The following is a 19875-nucleotide window of genomic DNA, read 5'->3' as shown; positions in this document are numbered from 1 at the left end:
TGAGGAGGAGTCACCGTGACGAGCACAGCGCTGGAGCTGAAATAACCGTAAACCCCGGATAACTGCTCGCCACCCCTCGTCCCGGCCTTTCCTAGGTCGCCGCCGGGCCCCCTGCCAGGCGGGGTCGGTGCCCCTGAGGGTTCTCTCCGGAGACACTGAGGCTGGTGCAGAACGGGAAGCCATCACGTTTGTTAAAACGCATTGGGGTGGGGGTGGGGGGCTCAAGTCTATGGTTCAAATAGTTAAAAACTCTCAAAGGAAAAGAAAGCTCTGCTGTTTGGTTCCCACATCAGAGCCATCTCCGCCCGGTCCAACTCCAGCTGCTTCCCTGGGGCCGCATCGGGCCAGGCTTTCCCACCGGCCAGACCTCCTCCCCGGAGGTGCGGCCTCCCGGCCTGGCTACGGCTCCGTCCACCACCCCCTCCCTTCACGCCCCTTCTGGGCGGAGGGTTGGTCACTTTCTTCACTTTCCCAGGACCCTGCTGTACTGTTTCTGCCCTCCAGGCAGAGGACATCTTTCCCAAGAAGCCTGGGGGAAAACGGAGTTCCTTCTTTTAGCTCCTGGGCTGAGAGGCACCTTGACAGAGATAGGGGGTGACCAAGCCCAGAATCCGGGGGCACCCGGGTCACCTCTCAGTTCTTCCTAGCTCCTATAGTTTAACTTCCATAAAGCTGGAGAATGCACAATACAACTTAAAAAACTTGTTTATTGATTTTTAGAGGAAGAGAGAAACATGGATTTGTTGTTCCACTTATTTATGCATTATTAGTTGATTCTTGTATGTGCCCTGACCAGGATCGAATCTGCAATCTTGGTGTACTGGGACGATGCTCTAACCAACTGAACTACCCGGCCAGGGCCACAATCCTCACAACCTTTTAAGTTCACAGCCATCTAAGTAGAAACCTACATCCTTACTTAGGGGCCCAACACCTTAAAGATCAGAATTCGTCATCTGGTCCCTGCAATCCTCAGCACAGGCTTCTTCAGAAAAGGAAAAAAGAAAAAAAGAGGCATTTCTGTGAAGGGATTTAGATTCCATAATTTAATTTCTATATAGTGACAGCCATGGGAGTAAATACACAAGATCTTTTGTATTAGTTAATAAAAAAGATGAAAATCAGAAGCAACAAATGGAAGACCATACTGCTCATGATACATCAGCTACATGGTCAGAAAACCCATTCCTAAAGAACAACAGTTGCTGGTGTCATGGAGTCTTATTGCATTCACCAGGGGAACGGTAGGCTCTGGGCAGGAAGGTATCGTTAAGTCCCAATCCTTAACTGGGACTCCTCTTGTTACTTCCTTTGGAGCCAAAGATGGAGGGAGAAGGGGGATTTTTTTGTTGTTTTTACTTTTATTCTTTTATTTTAGAGAAAGGGAAAGGGAGAAAGAAACTATGATCTGTTGCCTTCCATATGCATCCTGACCAGGGATCGAACCCACAACCTGGGTATGTACCCTCACTGGGAATCAAACCCACAACCTTGTGGTGTATGGGATGACGCATCAACCAACGGAGCCACATCAACCAGGGCAGGAATTCTTCTTTACGATCTCATGACTTCTTGAGACAGATCAGTCCAGCCAGATACAGAGCAAAGAATCTTTGCATCCCCACAGGCAGTTGCTGGTATCCATCTTTATATTTTTTTAAAATGTAGAAGCCTCAAGGGGTATGGAGGATAGCAAGAAGAATGGCTGCCTTTGCCCCAAATGCATTGGAGGGTGGGGAGGACACTATCTGGGCTCATCAGGATCCTCTATATTCTGAGAATATCATGCATCCACACCACTATCTTCGGAGGGGGCTAGGTGATCGAGTTACAGCTCTGATTTCTCTATAGGAATAGAGAGTGAAGATGACTGGGAGACACAGTAGCAATAAGATGGGGTAGAAGAGGACAGAATAACAAATCCAACTGGAAAAGGGGTTTGAGAAGGAGTGGGGGGAGGAAGCATGCTAGGCACACACCTCCAGTGGGTAGAGGTTCCTATACTTGAGACCTCCATTCTCTTGAAATGTCCAGGGTTGACCCAGGTAGAGACATTACCTTCTCCTGGGAATAAAACCTCAGGGATGGGTAGGCATGAAGAAAAGAAATTTAACATGGGGAATGAACCTTAGACCCTTGGCCTATCATCCCAGCCTACAAAACTGTCACTCCTCCACTGAAGGGTTCCAGAGCCAGAAGGAGTGTGTGGTCTTGAGGAGGAGCAGAGCAGTCAACTCCTTCACCTAGCCTTAAACACTGTGGCCATCCATCTCTGGGCTCCTGTGTCCAGAAGTACAGAGGTGAGGATGGAAGTGGGGTGAGGGAAGATTGGAGAGAGTAGTCCATCCTTGACAGAGACTTTCTCCAGTTTTCTGCATAATCAATCACAAGAGTCCTCTTAGTTCCCACCTCCATGAGGTGCCAGCCTGCTGACCACTCTCCACCCCACCTGTGTGTGTAAGATTGGCCATATCTCATCATGTGTGCATGCCTGCACCCACATCTGTAGTATCTTGAAAGTCTTTCATCTCAGGGCCTACCAGGAAGCAGGTATGCCCCAGTGAGTTCTATAAAGTTATCAGCAAAATTCAGTCACTTAGTGTTCATCCCACAGAACAAAGTGCATCCAGAGTAGTTGCTTGAGCCAGTTCCATCTGGCCAGTCAGGTCCTGAAGACAGCAAACAACCCCCTCCCGCCAGATTCTTCTACTTTTATAGAAACAACAGAACATTTTACAAAAATCCAGGCACTTGGGAGAGAATCAACAGTAACACTCTAATGAAGCAAGCAGACATGTTGAAGGGGAGAAAGAGAGGGAAGAAAACTGGACAAAGGGGAGAGAAGATGATGTACTTCTGAGGGCCAGGAAGAGCCTACCAATAAGATGGAGTTATTTGGAAGGAAGGAGCCTGCAGCCTGAATTTAGCAGAGGAAGAGAAGTAGTGACCAGAATCTCCACAATTCCCCCAAGGCTCTCAGAACCCCACCACCTTGAACATAAAGTAGCAGTGACCACGAAATCTCTTAGGCAAAGATGTTGGTAATAAAATCCAGGAATCGCTTAGCATACTGCTCAGGATGGACGGTAGAGATCTCTGCCCCAGCCTACGAGAAGAGGTATGGAACATGGTGTCAGGCCATCCCGCCACTCTTCCGCATCCCTCATCCTCTATTCCACTCCCCACCCTTTCCATACCCAACACTTCATCCTTTTGTCACCCCACTGCTCTGGCACAAGAGACTCTCTCTTCCCCAGGAATAGTCAAGATAGGAAAGGAAAGGCCTCCGGGAGCCCTCACCCCATGCTTGACAGTTTTGGCTGCATGAGCTGCTTTCTTCTTGGCATCATACTGCGTCAGGATGTCAATGAGGCCCATGAAATACACCTCCTTCTGGGGGGCCCCTGGAGAGAGTAACCAGCAATGAAGAGCAAGTATAGTCCCAATTCCCTTTCCCCAGGAACCAGTCAGGTCTTTGAAAAGCTAACCAGCCTCTCCATCCAGCACCCCAGTCTCTGTCCTACAAGGACTACCCTCCCCACCCTTAAAATTTCCAGGATCTCTCTTACCTTCAGCACTCCGGATGGCGTAGACATCAATGAAGGATTCAAACTCTCCAGGGCCCAGGGGCCGATGAGAAAGCATGTAGCTGCCAATACCCTCAGGGGAGGTGCCATAGGAGCCCACCAGAGCAGGAGGTCCAGTCAGGCCACAGTCCCCATCCCCCTCTGACTCCACCTCCCGCACAGGCCCCTCCTCCTCTGGTTCAGAGCCACGAATTATGTCATGTATGCCCAACAGAAGGCTGTAGTCCATGATCTTCAGCTGCACTAGGAACTGAGACCCCAATGACAAATCAGATACCCTGAAACTCCCTCCCCAATCCCAGGTACGACCCTTATACCTCCCACAACCCCTGAATTTCTGGGGCCCTCCTGGGAAAGGAAGTGTAAAAATTGAGGGTTGGTAGTATACCATTGGCCTTAGTACCTAAATGTCCCGGTGTCTAAAATCATCCTTTTAGTTCATTCCAGCCACCCCTTCCATGCATCACTTCTAGGGGTTTTTCATGTCTCATACCCAACTCCCTAAATACAGAGAATCCAAAGAATAAAGGGAAGGGGGGGAGTTCCCTCATATTCTGAATGGAGAGACAACTACCCTGAGGGGAGCAAAAAAAGAAAACAAAGCCATTTCTCAGAGCACCCCAATCATCACCTCCACATCTCTCTTTAGCTTCTCTAGAAATATTTTCTTCTCTTCTTCACCAATATAAACTTTCTGGTTCTTGTTGAGAAAGTCAATATCCTTAAGGGTAGGCAATTCCTTAACCTGAGAATAGGTAAAAGGATATTTTGGGAATATATATCTCTTCCCCAAAAGTCTCAGAAAACCCTGCTCTACCGAGGGCTCTGTCTCTAACTCAGTGATCTCGACATTGGGATGCTGACTCAGAGTCTGTTCTCACCTGCAATGTTTTCCCCAGACTCAGTCACTCCAGTTGTACCCCAAATCACATCCTACTACTTTCTCTTTATGGTTTTCATTTAAGGCCCTCCAACGACTTTTCTTTCTTCTTCTTAAGGAAAAATAGCTGCTTGAATAGGAGAGCGCAGAGTGGGAGGTGGAGGTTAAGCATTTTGCTCTTCAAGTCTGATATCCTCACCCATCCCCAAATCTTGCACAGGGAATAACCAATGACAAAGCAGCCATTCCCACTTTCCATTCCACACAATCCAGGGATTGGGACAAGTTTACATCTCTCTTCTTTTCATCGGTTTAAGATGAGAATCAATAGCTGGTAATCCTTCCTCTTTATCCTAAGAAGATCCCTTTCACCTGCCTTCTCCCATCCCTCACCCTAAAATTAGTATTACCTTTTCTTTATCGCTGGCTTCCCGGGACACTAAGGAGCCCTGTGGAGAGACCCAAAGACCAAGTTAGCAGAAGTGGTTAAAAGAACAGTCAAGATCCAGCTCCTAAGAAGAGTATTCAAACCCGTAGCATTCTTTCCTTCAAAATAAATCATCTAGAAGCCTCCCTGGCCCTCCCCACTCTCAGGCCACCAGGAGCCTCCCCCTCCACCCTATCTATACTCTCTGTACCTTGAGGTCATACTTCCTGTGCACAGGAAGACGGTGGCTAAACATGTTGCGCATCACAAGCATGTAGCTGTCTTCATTGTCCACGCTCACTCGGTACATCCCCAGGAACTGGGGCAGCAGCGTGTTACCATGGCACTTCACAATGTACTGGGTAGAAGAGAGGAATAAATGGGAAAAGATTGAGCAGCAGGTATACAATCAGTTTAGGGATGGACATTCAAACACTATCATTCCAGACTGAGCAGAAAACTTCAAATAGAGAGGTTACAAGGTTAAAAGTGGTGGGAGCTTTCTAAAGATGCCCCTGGTCATCTGTGAAGTTTCTGAATACTCAATCTCCTCAGGTTAGTCATTTGCATAACTAGACATTATACAAATTATTAACTTTAAAGTACCTTCAATTTTAAAGTACCTTCTCTTATTTCATATTTATCATTCTTTCAGATGGGGAATGTGGGTGTTATCCTTATATTAGACCTTCTTTATATGCAAATGGTCAAAGAATTAGAAATTACATCTGTTAATCAACAAATTGATTTTATCCAGATCAATGTTTCTTGGTGGGCTAAATTCCCCTAGTAAAAATGTCTGCTTGATGGCCTATCATTTGGATTCTTTTTTTTTTTTTAAATATATTTTATTAATTTTTTACAGAGAGGAAGGGAGAGAGATAGAGAGTTAGAAACATCGATGAGAGAGAACCATCGATCAGCTGCCTCCTGCACATATCCTACGGGGGATGTGCCCGCAACCCAGGTACATGCCCTTGACTGGAATCGAACCTGGGACCTTTCAGTTCGCAGGCCGACGCTCCATCCACTGAGCCAAACCGGTTTTGGCTATCATTTGGATTCTTTTTTTTTTTTTTTTAATATATTTTATTAATTTTTTACAGAGAGGAAGGGAGAGAGATAGAGAGTTAGAAACATCGATGAGAGAGAAACATCGATCAGCTGCCTCCTGCACATCTCCCACTGGGGATGTGCCCGCAACCCAGGTACATGCCCTTGACCGGAATCGAACCTGGGACCTTTCAGTCCGCAGGCTGACGCTCTATCCACTGAGCCAAACCGGTTTTGGCTATCATTTGGATTCTTAAAAAATTATTCCTCTTTCACCCTGGCTGGTGTGCTCAATTGATTTGAGTGTAATCCCATGCACCAAAGGATTGCAGGTTCACCTCCTGGTCAGGGCACATACCCAAGTTGCGGGTTTGATCCTCAGTCAGGGCACATACGGGAGGCAACTGATTGATGTTTCTCTCTTACATCAATTTTGTCTCTCTCTTCCCCCTTCTCCTTCCCCTCTCCCTAAAATCAATTTTAAAATATTACTCCTCTCCTATATATTTTTTTATTGATTTCAGAGAGGAACGGGGAGGGGGGGGGGGAGAGAGAGAGAGAGAGAGAGAGAGAGAGAGAGAGAGAGAGAAAAACATCAATGAAGAGAAAGAATCATTGATTGGCTGCCTCCTGCATCCCCCACGCTAGGGATCGAGCCTGCAACCTGGGGATGTGCTCTGATTGGGAATCGAACAATAACCTCCTGGTTCATAGGTCAATGCTCAACCACTGAGCCACACCGGTCAGGCAAAAATTATTCCTCTTTCAATGCTTCTCTCTCTCAGTATTACTACCTATTTCTCTTCATAGCCAACCTCTCAGAAAAGTAGTAAGCAATCAATCCACTTCCTATCTCTCATTCATACCTCAAACCAGTGAAGTCAGATGTATACCCTCATTTCTCCTCTGAAATCACTCTACTCCTCCTTCCTCCAAATACCTATTGCCAAATTCAATGAATATCTAGTAACTATCTTGTATCAACTGAATGGCACTTTATACTACTGACCAGTCTCTCCTTAAAACTCTTCACCCTCAGTTCCTATTAGACTACTCTTCTGATTCCCCTTCTCTCTGTCCTCAAATCCTGTATGAAATGATGTGGGGCATAATTACAAGTATTCATTGATCTTTAGTCTTCTTTAAAGGATCTTTTCTCTAGTTGCTCCTTAAGGTTCTGTCCTCAACTTTCTTTTCATTTCACTCCACACTTCATTTCAATAATCTTATCTATACGCATGGCTTTAATTACCACCTCTTCACCTATAACTCTCAAATCTAGACTTCTACTCTAATCCTCTTTCCTGGACTCCATTTCCCAAACACTTAATGGACAGTGATATCTGGATCAACTGCAGAAACCCCAAACTCAACATGTGTAAATCAGAACTGTCTTCCTCCAAAAACCTGTTTCTTTTTTCTGCTTCCAAGTGTTAGTGAATGAGCTTCCTGTCCCCCCTAACTGGGAATTTAGAAGTACTTTTGCCTTAATTCCCACAACTCTACCTTTCCATCTCCATTGCCATTGTTCCTCCAGGCCCTTGTCATGTCTCACCTAGACAATTATAATTACATCCTAACTGGTATCTCCATTCCTAATAGTCCTCCCTCCAATTCATTCTCTAAAATGCTGTCACATGGATATTTCTAAGTAACATACACATCACTCTCCTGCAAACCACCTTCAGGATCAAGTCCAGGCCGATGCTCTATCCACTGAGCCAAACCAGTCAGGGCTTATTGCTTTTTAGAGAGAGAGTAAAGGAGAGAGAGAAACATCGATGGGCCACCTCCCATATACTTCCCGACCAGGGATCGAACCCACAACACTTTGGTGCACAGGACAATACTCCAACTGACTGAGTCACTGGGCTGGGGCCAGGCAGTGTTGTTATCACCAAAATATTCCACAAACTCCACATGCCAGGTTAAGCTAATCAGCCACAATAGCTCCCTAATCCTTTTTAGGACTGGATATGATCATGGCTTCTACTTTCCAGTTTATCCCAATTGTGTACTTAAACCCCAAACTGCATTTATTCCAGATAGTATATTTGGTGCTAAAACTTCACCCAATTATAAGTCTATAGTTTAGACTTTGATATACACGTGCACTTTATGTATCAATCCATAGTGGTTTTAGATCATTAAGTACCAAATGAGAAGAAACATGGTCTAAATTCTTCTATTTAAACAAACACAAATAGCTATACAAAGGCTCTTTTTTTTTTAATTTTAAGTTTTTAAAAAACATATAAAAAAATAAAAATAAAAGAAACCCACACCTGAAACTTATATGTTCATATTGACCAATGTCACCCCAATCAACTTAATAAATTAAAAAAAAAAATTTTTTTTTCAATTACAGAAACAAAAAAACATGGTGTCGAGTACTTCTTGGGGAGCAGAATAGGTTGTAAAGGAGGAAAAGGGATAGGAAGTCTCCCTGTGTGCTGTGGCAGCTAAGCTATGATTAAAGAGAGGAGGGAAAAAATAAGGCCTCACCTGGTGGTAGTTGGAGAGGTTGCTATGCATGTCAGCAATGTCCTCACTGGATACTTCTTTGATGACCAGAGTCCGATCATAGGAGATAAGGAAGCGACCATCACTGCCTTCACTTTCACTTGGGGGACTTCGGGTAAGAGATACCTGTTAGAGACACACAATAAGCCAGAGACTCTTTTCTTCCCCTTTTATATGGAGATGCAAGTCATAGGATAATGCTCAACTAAATATGTCTGAAAGTAGATAAAACCCTGGCATAACAGGTTGAGCAGGGTTTCTTAGTCTGGTGTCTATATAGGGACTAAAAGTGGTGCAAAAAACTTTTCTCTAATCCTCAGCTGAGGACATGCTTTTTTTGGGGGGAGAGAGAGGGAGAGGGAGAGAGATAGAAAGAAACATCAATGTGAGAGTGAAATATCAATCAGTTGCCCACTGCATGCACTCGAACCAGGGATCAAACTTGCAACCTGGGTACGTGCCCTAACCAGGAATCAAACCCTCAACCTTTTGGTATACAGGATGACACTCCAACCAACTGAGCCACACCAGCCAGGGCCAAAAAAAATTTGTTGTTGTTAATCCTCACCTGAGGATATTTTTTCATTGATTTTTTAAAATATATATATATTTTATTGATTTTTTACAGAGAGGAAGGGAGAGGGCTAGAGAGTTAGAAACATCGATGAGAGAGAAACATCAATCAGCTGCCTCTTGCATACCCCCGACTGGGGATATGCCCAAAACCAAGGTATATGCCCTTGGCCGAATCAAACCTGGGACCCTTGAGTCCGCAGGCCGACGCTCTATCCACTGAGCCAAACCGGTCAGGGCTCCATTGATATTTTTAGAGAGAGTGGAAGGGAAGGAGAAAGAGAAAGAGAAACATCAATGTTAGGGAGACACATTGATTGCTTGCCTCATAGGCCCTGCCTGGGGCCGGGAACTGAGCCTGCAAATGAGGCACTGTGCCCTTGACCAGAATCAAACCTGAGACCCTTCAATTCTTCAGTCCGAGGGCTCTATCTACTGAGCCAAACCCACCAGGGCTGAAATTTTTAATGTATCTACATTTCCCCCCTTCAAGGTTCATAGCTTCAGCAGATTTTTAAAGATGTCTGTGACAACAAGGTAAAGAATCATACTTGCCAAGGCTCTCATTTCTCCAAACATGGCTGTCACAAGGCTTCCCCAGTTGTTAAGGAGAAAGGACCAACCTCAGCCCATAATAAACTCTCACCAAGTAATCCTGGTCATCAATGCCAAATCGATCACGGAGGTTCCTGAAGACCTGGGGACAATACTCCTTGAACTTGAAGTGACTGGGCAGATTTTCCCTGAAAAGGGGGTTTTCAAGGTTAAAAAAAATCCAAAGTAACAATATTACCTTACATTTATGGAGGGCTTCACAGTTTACAAAGCACCTTCCCATATATTACTTTATTTGATTCTCATAAAACCCTTGTGAGGTCCTTTAAAGGTATATTATCCCTATTTGATAGAAGGGGAGGCTATGGTTCAGGATAGTTGGGCGACCTGCTTAAGTCACCAGACTAGTAAATGACTTAAGTAGAATTAGGTTCTACTGCCCATCCAAACAGCAGCATTTCCCAAATCTCCATCAAGTAAGAGACATCCTAAAACTGGCAATACATGCCACTTTTTAGAATGGCATCTTCTGATACTAGGAGGGTTTAAAGAGATTTTTTTTTTCAGGGAGTCCCTATCAGAAACTAATGGTAATGGCATCCAAATGAATTTACTCTATGGAATTGCTAGGCAGGAGATGAGATGAACTAGTACATGCATATAAAGGTGTAGGGGACACTGAAAATTATTTTAATGGTTTCTTTGCACAATACTGAATTTGTGCACTGGGAAGGAGGTTAGACAATACAACTTGTAAGTTGCCTTCTAAATCTAAAACCTTCAACTCATTAAATCTTAATTCTTAAATTATTTATTCTTTTCTACAAAGACTGATGTGAGAAGGGTGGGAATTCCCACATACCTGTGGAAAAGGTGATTGTTGACCTTGATCTTGGAGCTGGCCTTAAAGTCATCTGGCAGCAGCATCACAGGGGGAGGCACCTGGCTGAGCTCATTGATCTGATAAGCCAAAACAAGAATGGGGAGTGAGTGAGTAGGGGTGTAGAGAACTACTCATACACTGTGTCTGGGCAAGAATCAGAAAAGGGCAACTCAAACCTCATTCTTTTAAAAAACACGGCTCATGCATTCATTTGACCGAGGTGAGAGAGGCTGTCTCTGAGCTCTTCTGCTGCCCAACAAGGACTGCAGTGAGCAACCCTCACACAGAGCCCCTCACACTCCCGCCCCCGAGGAACTTCATGCTCACAGCAGTCATTTTATATCAGGCAAACCCTGTAAGCAACTCAGGACTATTTTTAAAGCTTGAGAAATTCTAGAGAGAAAAAAATTTATCCTCAGCAGACCCAAGACAAACAACTCCATGCTCCATTAAAAACAAAATAAAAGGCATTTTTAAAAGTACACAAGAGAGTTAATGGGACTCTGAGGGGTCAACAGCAGCAAGAACAAAGATGTCCATAGCCTTCAGGAGGCATCTCCTTACAAAGAGGACCAGTCCTTCCAGACCACTCTGACCCAGTTCTCTGCAGGAGGTCCCACCTGCCTAGGTGTAAAGTAAAAGAAGAGCAGCTGATTTAAGAGGGAAAGTCAAGCCAACCCACAACCAAAGGATGGATACATCGCATGCTTCCTCAGCTTCCAGAATCAGCAGTCTGCTGATTCAGGGTGGAAAGGGGGTTCCTGAGAAGATGTGTCTTCTCCCCAGTGTTGCCACGGAATCTTTCACCCACTTCTAACAGTGCACTTATCATATGCCTAATCGCTAGTTTATGTAAATTCCCCGTCTAGATTGTGAGCTCTTTCAGCACTAGGACCAGTGCTAGGTGCCTGCATCTCTGAGCTGCCTAGCTAGCAAAATGTTTGGCACACGGTGGTCTCCCAGTGTTTATTAAATGAATAAAGGGGATGCCTTGCCTATCCTTACTTGAGCATCTGACAGAGGTTATGAAGCGCAGTCTAATCTAAATCCCATACACTGCCATGAAACCCAAATCCTTTTATCCTTGGTAGAAAATGACAGATCACAGTCCTGCAGGGGGGAAAAAAAGCCACTTGAGATTCCCAGCCTAAAATTCAGCTATCGTACTTCATGTCCCCTCTGCCATCGGCTGTAATAACACAGGCTGAGTCATCGCTAAGACATATGTTCAAAGAATTTCTCCATCCCAAACACTTGAAGTAAATGTGCACTGGCTGAAAGGTAGCATGTTGAGACTAAAGTATATAGACCTAGAGAAGCTGAGGCAGGTCTCATGTGTAATTCCCTCAATTCTTAGTAAAAGAAAACCTTCTTGTTAAGCTTCCCAAAGGGATGGATGAGTCACCTGGAAGGTACATATGAGAGGTGGCCCCACCTCCATCAGCCTTGCCCATACCAAGTGCCTTACACTGATAAGACATTACCACCCAGGCAGCTGGGAGCAAGTCCACCCAGCCATGAATGCAAAAGGGAGCTGACCCCAGACAATATTTTAAACCACAAACTAAGAATGTGACAAAAACTGTATTCTTCCTCAAACCCTTCCACCTCCACAACCCTGCCATACTGTAACAATTCAAGGAAGCTGATATATAAAATACTGCCTGTCACATGCAAGGTCACTGCATCCCTCCCACTCCAGGTCTAAGGGAAGGGTGCCATGGCTATGATTCCTTCACCCGAGGTATCCTCAGCAAAGGAGAAGCACTGGCCGCGCTGGCCTCCTCCCGGGTCCCAGGCACACCCTCTACAGCAGTTTCTAAAGTTCACCACCACGGTGTCCCCATGACCAGAGCTTCTCAGCCCGCTCTTTAGTCCAAGAGGACCCCCACTTACACCAAACACCATCACCCCAGCCACAGTTCAGACCACAGGCTGAGCGAGCGCAACCACGAGGCTCAGGGAGGGGTAGCTTCTCTGAAATGCTGTACCTCGGAAGGGAAAGGAAAGGACAGCAGGATTAGAAGGTCCGGGAAGCCTGGAGCTTCCCGCAAAGCCAAGATTCCAAAGTCAAGGACGCCAGCTGGAAAGTAAGGTGGAAAGGGAAGTGAACGACCCCCCCACCCCCATCCAGCTCCCTTCCCGGATCCAGCTCCCCTCCCTGCTCCCCTTCCACACCCTCTCGCGGAGACCTCGCCACCAGCCCAGGAGACCACGCCCCCTAAAGTCCTTCCGGCTGGAGCCGGGGCCGGTCGGTCTCCGCAGCCCGGGGCTGTGGCCGGACCGGCAGGGAGGCCGGGAGCTGGAGTCCGGGCGGGGAAGGCGGAACTAGCGTGGATGAGTCAAGGGTGGCGAGGGAGACAAGTCTGCGGAGAAGGAAAAAGTCTGGAGTGAGAAGATACCGCTGGAGGCCGGTGAGCAGGGAACAGGGCAGCCCGGCGGGGAAAGTGGCAGCTCGAGGGGCACCGGAGACGGGAGCCCGGAGTCAGGGGCGCCCCGAGGCGCAGGAGCTTGAGGGGTTCGGACGGGGCTACCGGGGGGCCGGGGCCGGGTCTCACCGAGTGGGCTACGCCCCACAGGAACACGCCCACCAGCGGGTCAGCCGCCCGGAACACCTTCACCTTCTGCTGCACGAAATGCTTCTTCTTGGTTTTGGAGGCGAAGCCGAAACCCTGGCCGGGGGCCGCTGTACTCGCCGGTACGGTGGCCGGCGGGGCCGAGGAGGACGCCATGGCCTCCCGCGTACCCGACCCAGGGGAACCCGGAGCCGGCCGTGATCGGGCTCCCGACCCCGGAAGCGGTGCTCACCTGAGCCGCCGTCACGTGACCGGAGGCGGGCGCGCGGGGCGGGGCGGGGCTGGCTCCGCCCCCTGGCCCCGCGGGGGCCCCACGCGCTGCGGTGGGTGGGCTCACCTGCAGCTGGGGCGGCGCGCGGAGGCCGTGTCCCCAGAGGCCGCGCGCGGCCCGCGGGCCCCTGGCAGGTCATCGAGGCCGCGGGGGTGCGGCCCGGGCCGCCTGTTCACTCCAGTCGGGAGCGTCTTTGCTGCAAAGTCGCCGCCTACTGGTTTTGCCCAGTTTCTAGGAGCCACCTCCCGGCTGAGGGTAACCCCGAAGCATTTAACGAAATAGAACCCTGAAATGATTTTAAGGTATTAAACGTGCCTGGTTTTAGAAGGGTCGCTCCGCCTCGTTCTGGAGGGTGCCTGGAGTGCTGCCCAAGTCTAGGCACGAGATGGTGAACTAAAACAGTAGCTGTTATGATGGAAGGAAGGGATGGAATCTGAAGGTCTAGTTTGATGTCCATTTGGAAAATTCTTAGTGATATGGGGGGTTTAAGGGAAAGGGAGACAGAGAGAACGAATCCCAGGCATCTGGCTGAGGTGAAGAGAGATGGTGGCCACATGAAAAGGTGAAGTTTAGGCAAAAAGAGGTCAATTTGAAACATGGCCCACAGTTCAGCAGAATGGTCTGTGCTGGGAATACAGAGTTTATTGTTGTGGAATATGTGGGCATGGATGAGATCTCTCAGAGAGGGCAAGGAAAGAACCAAGGGCTGGACCTCGGTGTAAACCAGTACTTAAGAAGCCAGGGTGGCGGGGTGACTGAGTTGGACCCATGCACCAGGAAGTCACCGGTTCAATTCCCGGGCACTTGCCTGGGCATCAGGCTCCATGGCAGGGGTGGGAGGGGGTGGGGGAGTGCAGGTGTTTATCTTTCCAACTCCCTTCCTCTCCAAAAATTAAAAACAAACTAATATATATTTTAAAAGTTTTGTGTGTTTTTTAAAAAGAGAGAGACTTCTGGGAAAAGGCTGAGAAGGGGTGGCCAGAGAAGTAAAGGAGCCAGGAGAGTGAGCAGGGGCACAGAAGCCAAGAGAGTGGCGTGTCAAGGACTGAGTGAAGAGCACTGTCAAATGTGCAGAGAGGTGAAGCAAGACAAGGATGGAGAAGTAAGTGCCAACTGTACTTGGTAACTAGTGACCTTTGGGGCATTTGCACCAGAACAAGAGCCAGATCAAGGTGGTTTGAAGAATGAGTGGGAGAAAGGAAGTGGGGTCAGAAGCCTGGGACTATTTTTTGAAATTTGGTTGTAAGAAAACAAGTAGGGAATCTCTTAAAGAGAACCACACAGTAAAGAGAGGGACTTTTAAGGGAGACCTTAGAACAGCGGTTCTCAACCTGTGGGTCGCGACCCCTTTGGCGGTCGAACGACCCTTTCACAGGGGTCGCCTAAGACCATCCTGCATATCAGATATTTACATTGCGATTCATAACAGTAGCAACATTACAGTTATGAAGTAGCAACGAAAATAATTTTATGTTTGGGTCACAACATGAGGAACTGTATTTAAAGGGTCAGAAGGTTGAGAACCACTGCCTTAGAGGGAGAAGGGAAGCCCTGGCTGGTAGAGCTCAATTGGTTGGGCGTTGTCCCATGCACAAAAGGTTGCTCCTTGAATTCCCTGTCAGGGCACATGCCTGGGTTCTGGGCTTGATCCCCAGTAGGGGGCGTGCAGGAGGCAGCTGATGGATGCTCTCACATTGATACTTCTCTCTTCTCCCATCCTCTCTCTCTAAAAATCAATAAAAATATTTTGAAATAAAAACGCAAAAACAAAAGAAAAACAAGAAGGGAAGAAATAATTGAGACAGAAGTTAACAAAGATGCAAATTGCCCAAGTCTGCATCACTTTTAGTTATCCTATTCTATATAATAAAAGCCTAATATGCTAAATGTCTAACTGTTCATTCAACCAGTCAGTATGACGTGCACTGACCACCAGGGGGCAGATGCTCTGACCGGTAGGTTAGCTTGCTGCTGGGGTCTGGGCAATCGGGACTGGGCAAGAGGGGCCAGACATGCCCTGGAGCCCTCCTGTGTTCCCTCCCGGGCCAGCCAATCTCACACTGTCCCTCCCTGGCTGGCCCCCTCCTCCCATTGCCCCTATTGGGACTGGGCGAGTCAGGCCGGACACGCCCTGGTCCCTCCCTAGTGGGGTCCCTCAGCCTGGCCTGTGCCCTCTCGCAATCCAGGACCCCACAGGGGATGTTGGAGAGCCATTCACCCGATCCCCGCAGGCCAGGCTGAGGGACCCCACGGGTGCACAAATCTGTGCACTGGGCCTCTAGTTTTATATATTAAGCTCTGAATGTCTCAAGAATGAAAGATCTAGAAAGAACTTGCTTTAACCTAGAGAAGGGAGATTTATCACTTGTCAGAAGGGAGAAAGGAAAGGATCTGTGCAGATATATGTAAGTAAGAAGGTGTGTGTATGAGGGGGGGATGAAGAAGTTCATGTTCAATAACCTTAATTTTCCCCTTTTTAAAAAAAAATTTTTTTATTGATTTTTTAGAGAGGAGAGATAGAAACATCAAAGAGAAACATCAGCATAAATTGGCTGCCTTTTGCACACCCCCTACTGGGGATCTAGCCTGCAACAAGGGCATGTGCCCTGACCAGGAATCAAATCGTGACCTCCTGGTTCATGGGTGGATGCTCAACCACTGAGCCACACCGGCCAAGCTAAAATTTCCCTTTAAGGCAGACAGAGTTGTTGCTTGTGAGAGGAAGGTGAGAAGGGGTCTTGAGGAGTAAGGGTTTAGACTAGTTGCCCTGGGGGTAGGAGAGGAAACTGTAAGGATAACGGAAGGGAGGTTAAGCAGCATGGAAGGTCCAGTTAGGTTTGCAGGCTGTTCGTTTTTAGCTGCCCCAGTGTTCTGATTGTGCAATTGTCTCCATTCATCTCAGCAGCTTTGAGGCATGAGTAGAGAAGACAGGTAGGGGCATGCTCTAAAATGGGGGGGTAAGGAGGGTGATTGTGGTAGATGGTCATGGGACAAAGAACTGAGCTGTTTGCAAAGGCAGGACAAAGACACACTGGAAAGGAACAGAATTGATGCTGGGACTGAGGAGATGGTCTGGGGTGGAAATGAGAACAGGATATAATTTTTTTTGTTAAAAATTACCAACAACTACCTGGCCAGTGTGGCTCAGTTGGTTGAGCATTGTCCCCTAGTCCCCTATACCAGGAGGTTGTTGGTTCGATTCCTGGTCAGAGCAAATCGATCCCCAGTATGGGGCTGTAGGAGGCAGCTGATCAGTGATGTTTCTCTCTCATTGATGTTTCTATCTCTTTCCCTCTCCCTCTCCCTTCCTCTCTCTGAAGTAAAAAAAAAAATTAAAAAATAACCAACAACCTAGAAAGATGCCAATAGCGGAATGGTTGAATAAATTATAGGATAAATAGCGCCGGCCAGTTGCTCAGTGGTTAGAGCACCAGCCCTAGCACCGAAGGGTCACAGGTTTGACTCCCAGACAAGGGCACATACCTGAGTTGCAGGTTCAATCCCCAGCCCTGGTCAGGGCATGTGTTGGAGGCAACCAATTGATGTGTCTTTCACATCTATGTTTTTCTCTCACTCTCTCCCTACCTTTCACTTTCTCTAAAAACCAATGAAAAAAATATCCTCAGGTGAGGATTGACAACAACAAAAAATTATAGGGTAAATATATGAAATTATCTATACTAATAATAGAGGAATATGCAAATTGTCTGGGACACCGTCACAGTATCAGTAACAACCAAACAGCAGGCTGCGTGGGGCGACCAGGCCGGCAGGGGGGTTAGTGAGGGACAACCAGATGACTAAACAGCAGGCTGTGTGGGGCGACCAGGCCAGCGGGGGGGCAGTTGGGAGCAACCAGGCCAGCAGGGGAGGGCAGTTGGAGGCGATCAGGCTGGCAGGGGAAGGCAGTTGGGAGTGATCAGGCTGACAGGGGAGCAGTTAGGCGTCAATCAGGCTGGCGGGCAGGGAGGGGGGGCAGTTAGGGGCAATCAGGCAGGCAGGCAAGCAGTTAGGAGCCAGCAGTCCCAGATTGTGAGAGGGATGTCCAACTGCTGGTCGAACATCCCCCAAGGGGTCCCAGATTGGAGAGGGTGCAGGCTGGGCTGAGGGACACGCCCCCCCCCCCCGCTGTGCACGAATTTCATGCACTAGGCTATCTCCCCCCCCCCCCTCTCTCTCTCTCTCTCTCTCTCTCTCTCTCTCTCTATATATATATATATATATATATATATATATATATATATATAGGTAAATCTATGCATATTGGCATGAAACAATTCCCAGGATATATTGTCAAGTGGGGGAAAAACACTCTGTGTGTAAATATATAGAAAAACATCTGGAAGGATATATACCACACTATCAGACGCCATAATATTCAAGGAAAGGAGAGACAGGGGAGGGAAAATATTTACACCACCATACAGCCATCATTGAATTTATTTTATTTTAAAGGTATCTATGTACATCAAATAAATACACACTGGGGTTTGTGCATTTTGGTTTGTCTTCCACACTGGCATGCAACATTTGGCAGATGTGAGTGGGCAGGCCAGGGGCCCCTTGTGGTAACCCTGGCTCTCTGAAAGGGATGCAGGGAGTGTCGGGGGGAGGAGGAAGATGTAGAGTGAACCTTCTGGTGAAGGCTTTGTGTGTGTGTTGTTTCTGATTGATGTAAGTGATTTATATTTCTCTTACATCTTGTAAAAGAGAAGCCTGCTTCCTCTGTCACCTCCCTCTGCATCTGCCCTACACCTTCACATTTTCTTATGTGTTTTAAAAGAATCATTTGGTGGCAAGATTATATAAAACCCACTGGATTCTTAAATGCCCTCCCGGCAAATATTAGCACAAGTCACAGGTGCAGAGGTATCTTCTTCCTCCCCAATTGGGTCTCGCAGAGAGGATGGCTCATCCACCCACCTTTTCCCTCTTTGCTGTGAGTTGCAAGCTTAGGACAGGGAAGTCAGATTGAACTCCATTCCTCAGAGCAGTGGTTTTCAAACGACTCTACAGAACTCCCAACGTTTCTTAGGACTGTTCAAGGACTCCTCAATGAGTGAAGCATTTACTACCAAACAAAGAAAATGCAAACTGCCCAGGTCTGTATCATTTTTAGTCATTTTTTATAGTAGGGTTCTATATAAGATTTCTTATGAAAAATGTTTGAATATCACTGCTTTGGGTTTATTCTACTTCCCTCTGGCATTTCTCCCCTCCCCGCTGCATTTCTCCTTAATTGCTAAAAGGGAGAAAGGTCTTCTTTCCTTGAAGGAGCCCTGGGCTAACACAGCCTGTACTTACTGACTTGCACTCACAATGAGCTTTCTTTCCTGACTTAGAAGCTAGGGGATGGTTGCCCTGCTGCTGGCGGATCCTGTTCTTCCATCCTCGATAAGACTGGATATCTGGGCATCAGACTTCCTTAATTTGGACTGGCTGTGACCTCCATTCTCCATCCCTGCAGTTACCTGGAAAACCACCTTAGCACCATGTAGAAGGAAAAGACGTCTGGAACCAAAACAATAGTCCTATCCATTACATGGGGGTTGAGGGGCTTGGGGGAAGACACCCAGTTCCAGCCCTGGGGTTCCTCCGCCTCTGGAAAATCTGACCTGCCCCTTTCTTTAAAGTGCACTTACCAGATGGGGATATTATAGAAGGAACTCTTTGCTAAAAAAAAAAAGTTTAAGTGTATATTGGGGAAAAGGCAGGCTCCAGCTTGAAAGAAAGGCATCGCAAGGTAGACATTTTGCCAATGAACTGGAAGCCCCCAAACCAAAAGCTGGAGATGGGAAGAAACGCATCCCAATATGGGGCAGAGAAAGGAACCCAGCTCATCACCATGGCAAAAGTACTCAGGAATTTCCCAGCCTGCTCACCCTCAACCCAAAGAAGCACTCATCTGACTATGCTTGCCTGCAAATATCATCGTGGACAGATGACCAACTATTTGACTGTCAGAAGCGTCTGCCTCCTCAACCTTTCAAAATATTTCAAAGCACTGTAGGTTCTGGTCAGGAACTCTGGGATCCAGAATATCAAAAGTTTTGAGGAAAAAGGGAAGTGGTCCCTTGAGCAGTCTCTGTTCTTAGTCATCCAGGAGAGAACAGGAAGAGGGAGGCAAAAGGCAGACCTCAAAGGGCAGAGGTGCGTACCTGGAATCCCTCAATTCGAGTGAAGGGTGTATGAAGAAAATTCTACATATAATTTAGTAGTCCTCCCACCTTACACCCCCCCCCATGCTATATGTGAAAGAGGAGGGAGGAAGAAGAGTCTATTTCTGTATCTTTTTATGATGTTAAGACATTCTTCTGCTTAAGGCTGTGTGTGTGTGTGTGTGTGTGTGTGTGTGTGTGTGTGTGTGTGTGTGTGTGAAGGGTCGCAGCCCTCTACCTCCCATTTTACCTTTTATCATCTCCATGACTAACACCACACAGTGTGAGAGAAAGAAGAGACATTTGCCCTCCTCCCTATTCCCCCAAATGAGGAGGGTATACTATGTTTAGAAATTGCTAAATACATCATTAAATACTTAGAGAGTAAG

The 19875-nt window shown here is 47.1% G+C and overlaps 1 protein-coding gene and 1 long non-coding RNA gene across 6 annotated transcripts; one reads left to right on the top strand and one right to left on the bottom strand.

Moving 5' to 3' along the window:
• Nucleotides 1-1341: 1341 nt before the first annotated feature.
• PIP4K2C (phosphatidylinositol-5-phosphate 4-kinase type 2 gamma) lies at nucleotides 1342-13311 on the bottom strand. 3 transcript variants are annotated; one of them, XM_059683389.1, is made up of 11 exons: nucleotides 12378-12404; nucleotides 11046-11105; nucleotides 10461-10558; nucleotides 9690-9786; nucleotides 8453-8596; nucleotides 5106-5252; nucleotides 4878-4916; nucleotides 4219-4332; nucleotides 3570-3837; nucleotides 3301-3404; nucleotides 1342-3106 (listed from the first exon to the last, which is right to left on the bottom strand). In XM_059683389.1, the coding sequence occupies exons 1-11, from the start codon at nucleotides 12387-12389 to the stop codon at nucleotides 3026-3028; spliced, it is 1164 nt and encodes a 387-aa protein (XP_059539372.1). In that variant the 5' UTR covers nucleotides 12390-12404; the 3' UTR covers nucleotides 1342-3025. The 3 variants fall into 3 exon arrangements, with proteins under 3 accessions (XP_059539372.1, XP_059539371.1, XP_059539373.1); XM_059683388.1 differs by lacking the exons at nucleotides 11046-11105; nucleotides 12378-12404 and adding an exon at nucleotides 13040-13311; XM_059683390.1 differs by lacking the exon at nucleotides 11046-11105 and having other exon boundaries at nucleotides 12378-12445.
• Nucleotides 12699-19616, top strand: LOC132227822 (uncharacterized). Of its 3 annotated transcripts, none has more exons than XR_009451239.1 (4): nucleotides 12699-12895; nucleotides 14272-14430; nucleotides 16234-16259; nucleotides 18364-19616. It is a non-coding gene; the product is annotated as an uncharacterized LOC132227822 (long non-coding RNA). The 3 variants fall into 3 exon arrangements; XR_009451237.1 differs by having other exon boundaries at nucleotides 12700-12895; nucleotides 16231-16259; XR_009451238.1 differs by lacking the exon at nucleotides 16234-16259 and having other exon boundaries at nucleotides 12700-12895.
• The last annotated feature ends 259 nt before the right edge of the window (nucleotides 19617-19875 follow it).

The sequence above is a fragment of the Myotis daubentonii genome, chromosome 2, assembly GCF_963259705.1.
Source record: "Myotis daubentonii chromosome 2, mMyoDau2.1, whole genome shotgun sequence".
NCBI classification, from domain to species: domain Eukaryota; kingdom Metazoa; phylum Chordata; class Mammalia; order Chiroptera; family Vespertilionidae; genus Myotis; species Myotis daubentonii.
Note: the sequence above shows the minus strand (reverse complement) of the source record. Positions and strands in the feature narration are given on the sequence as shown.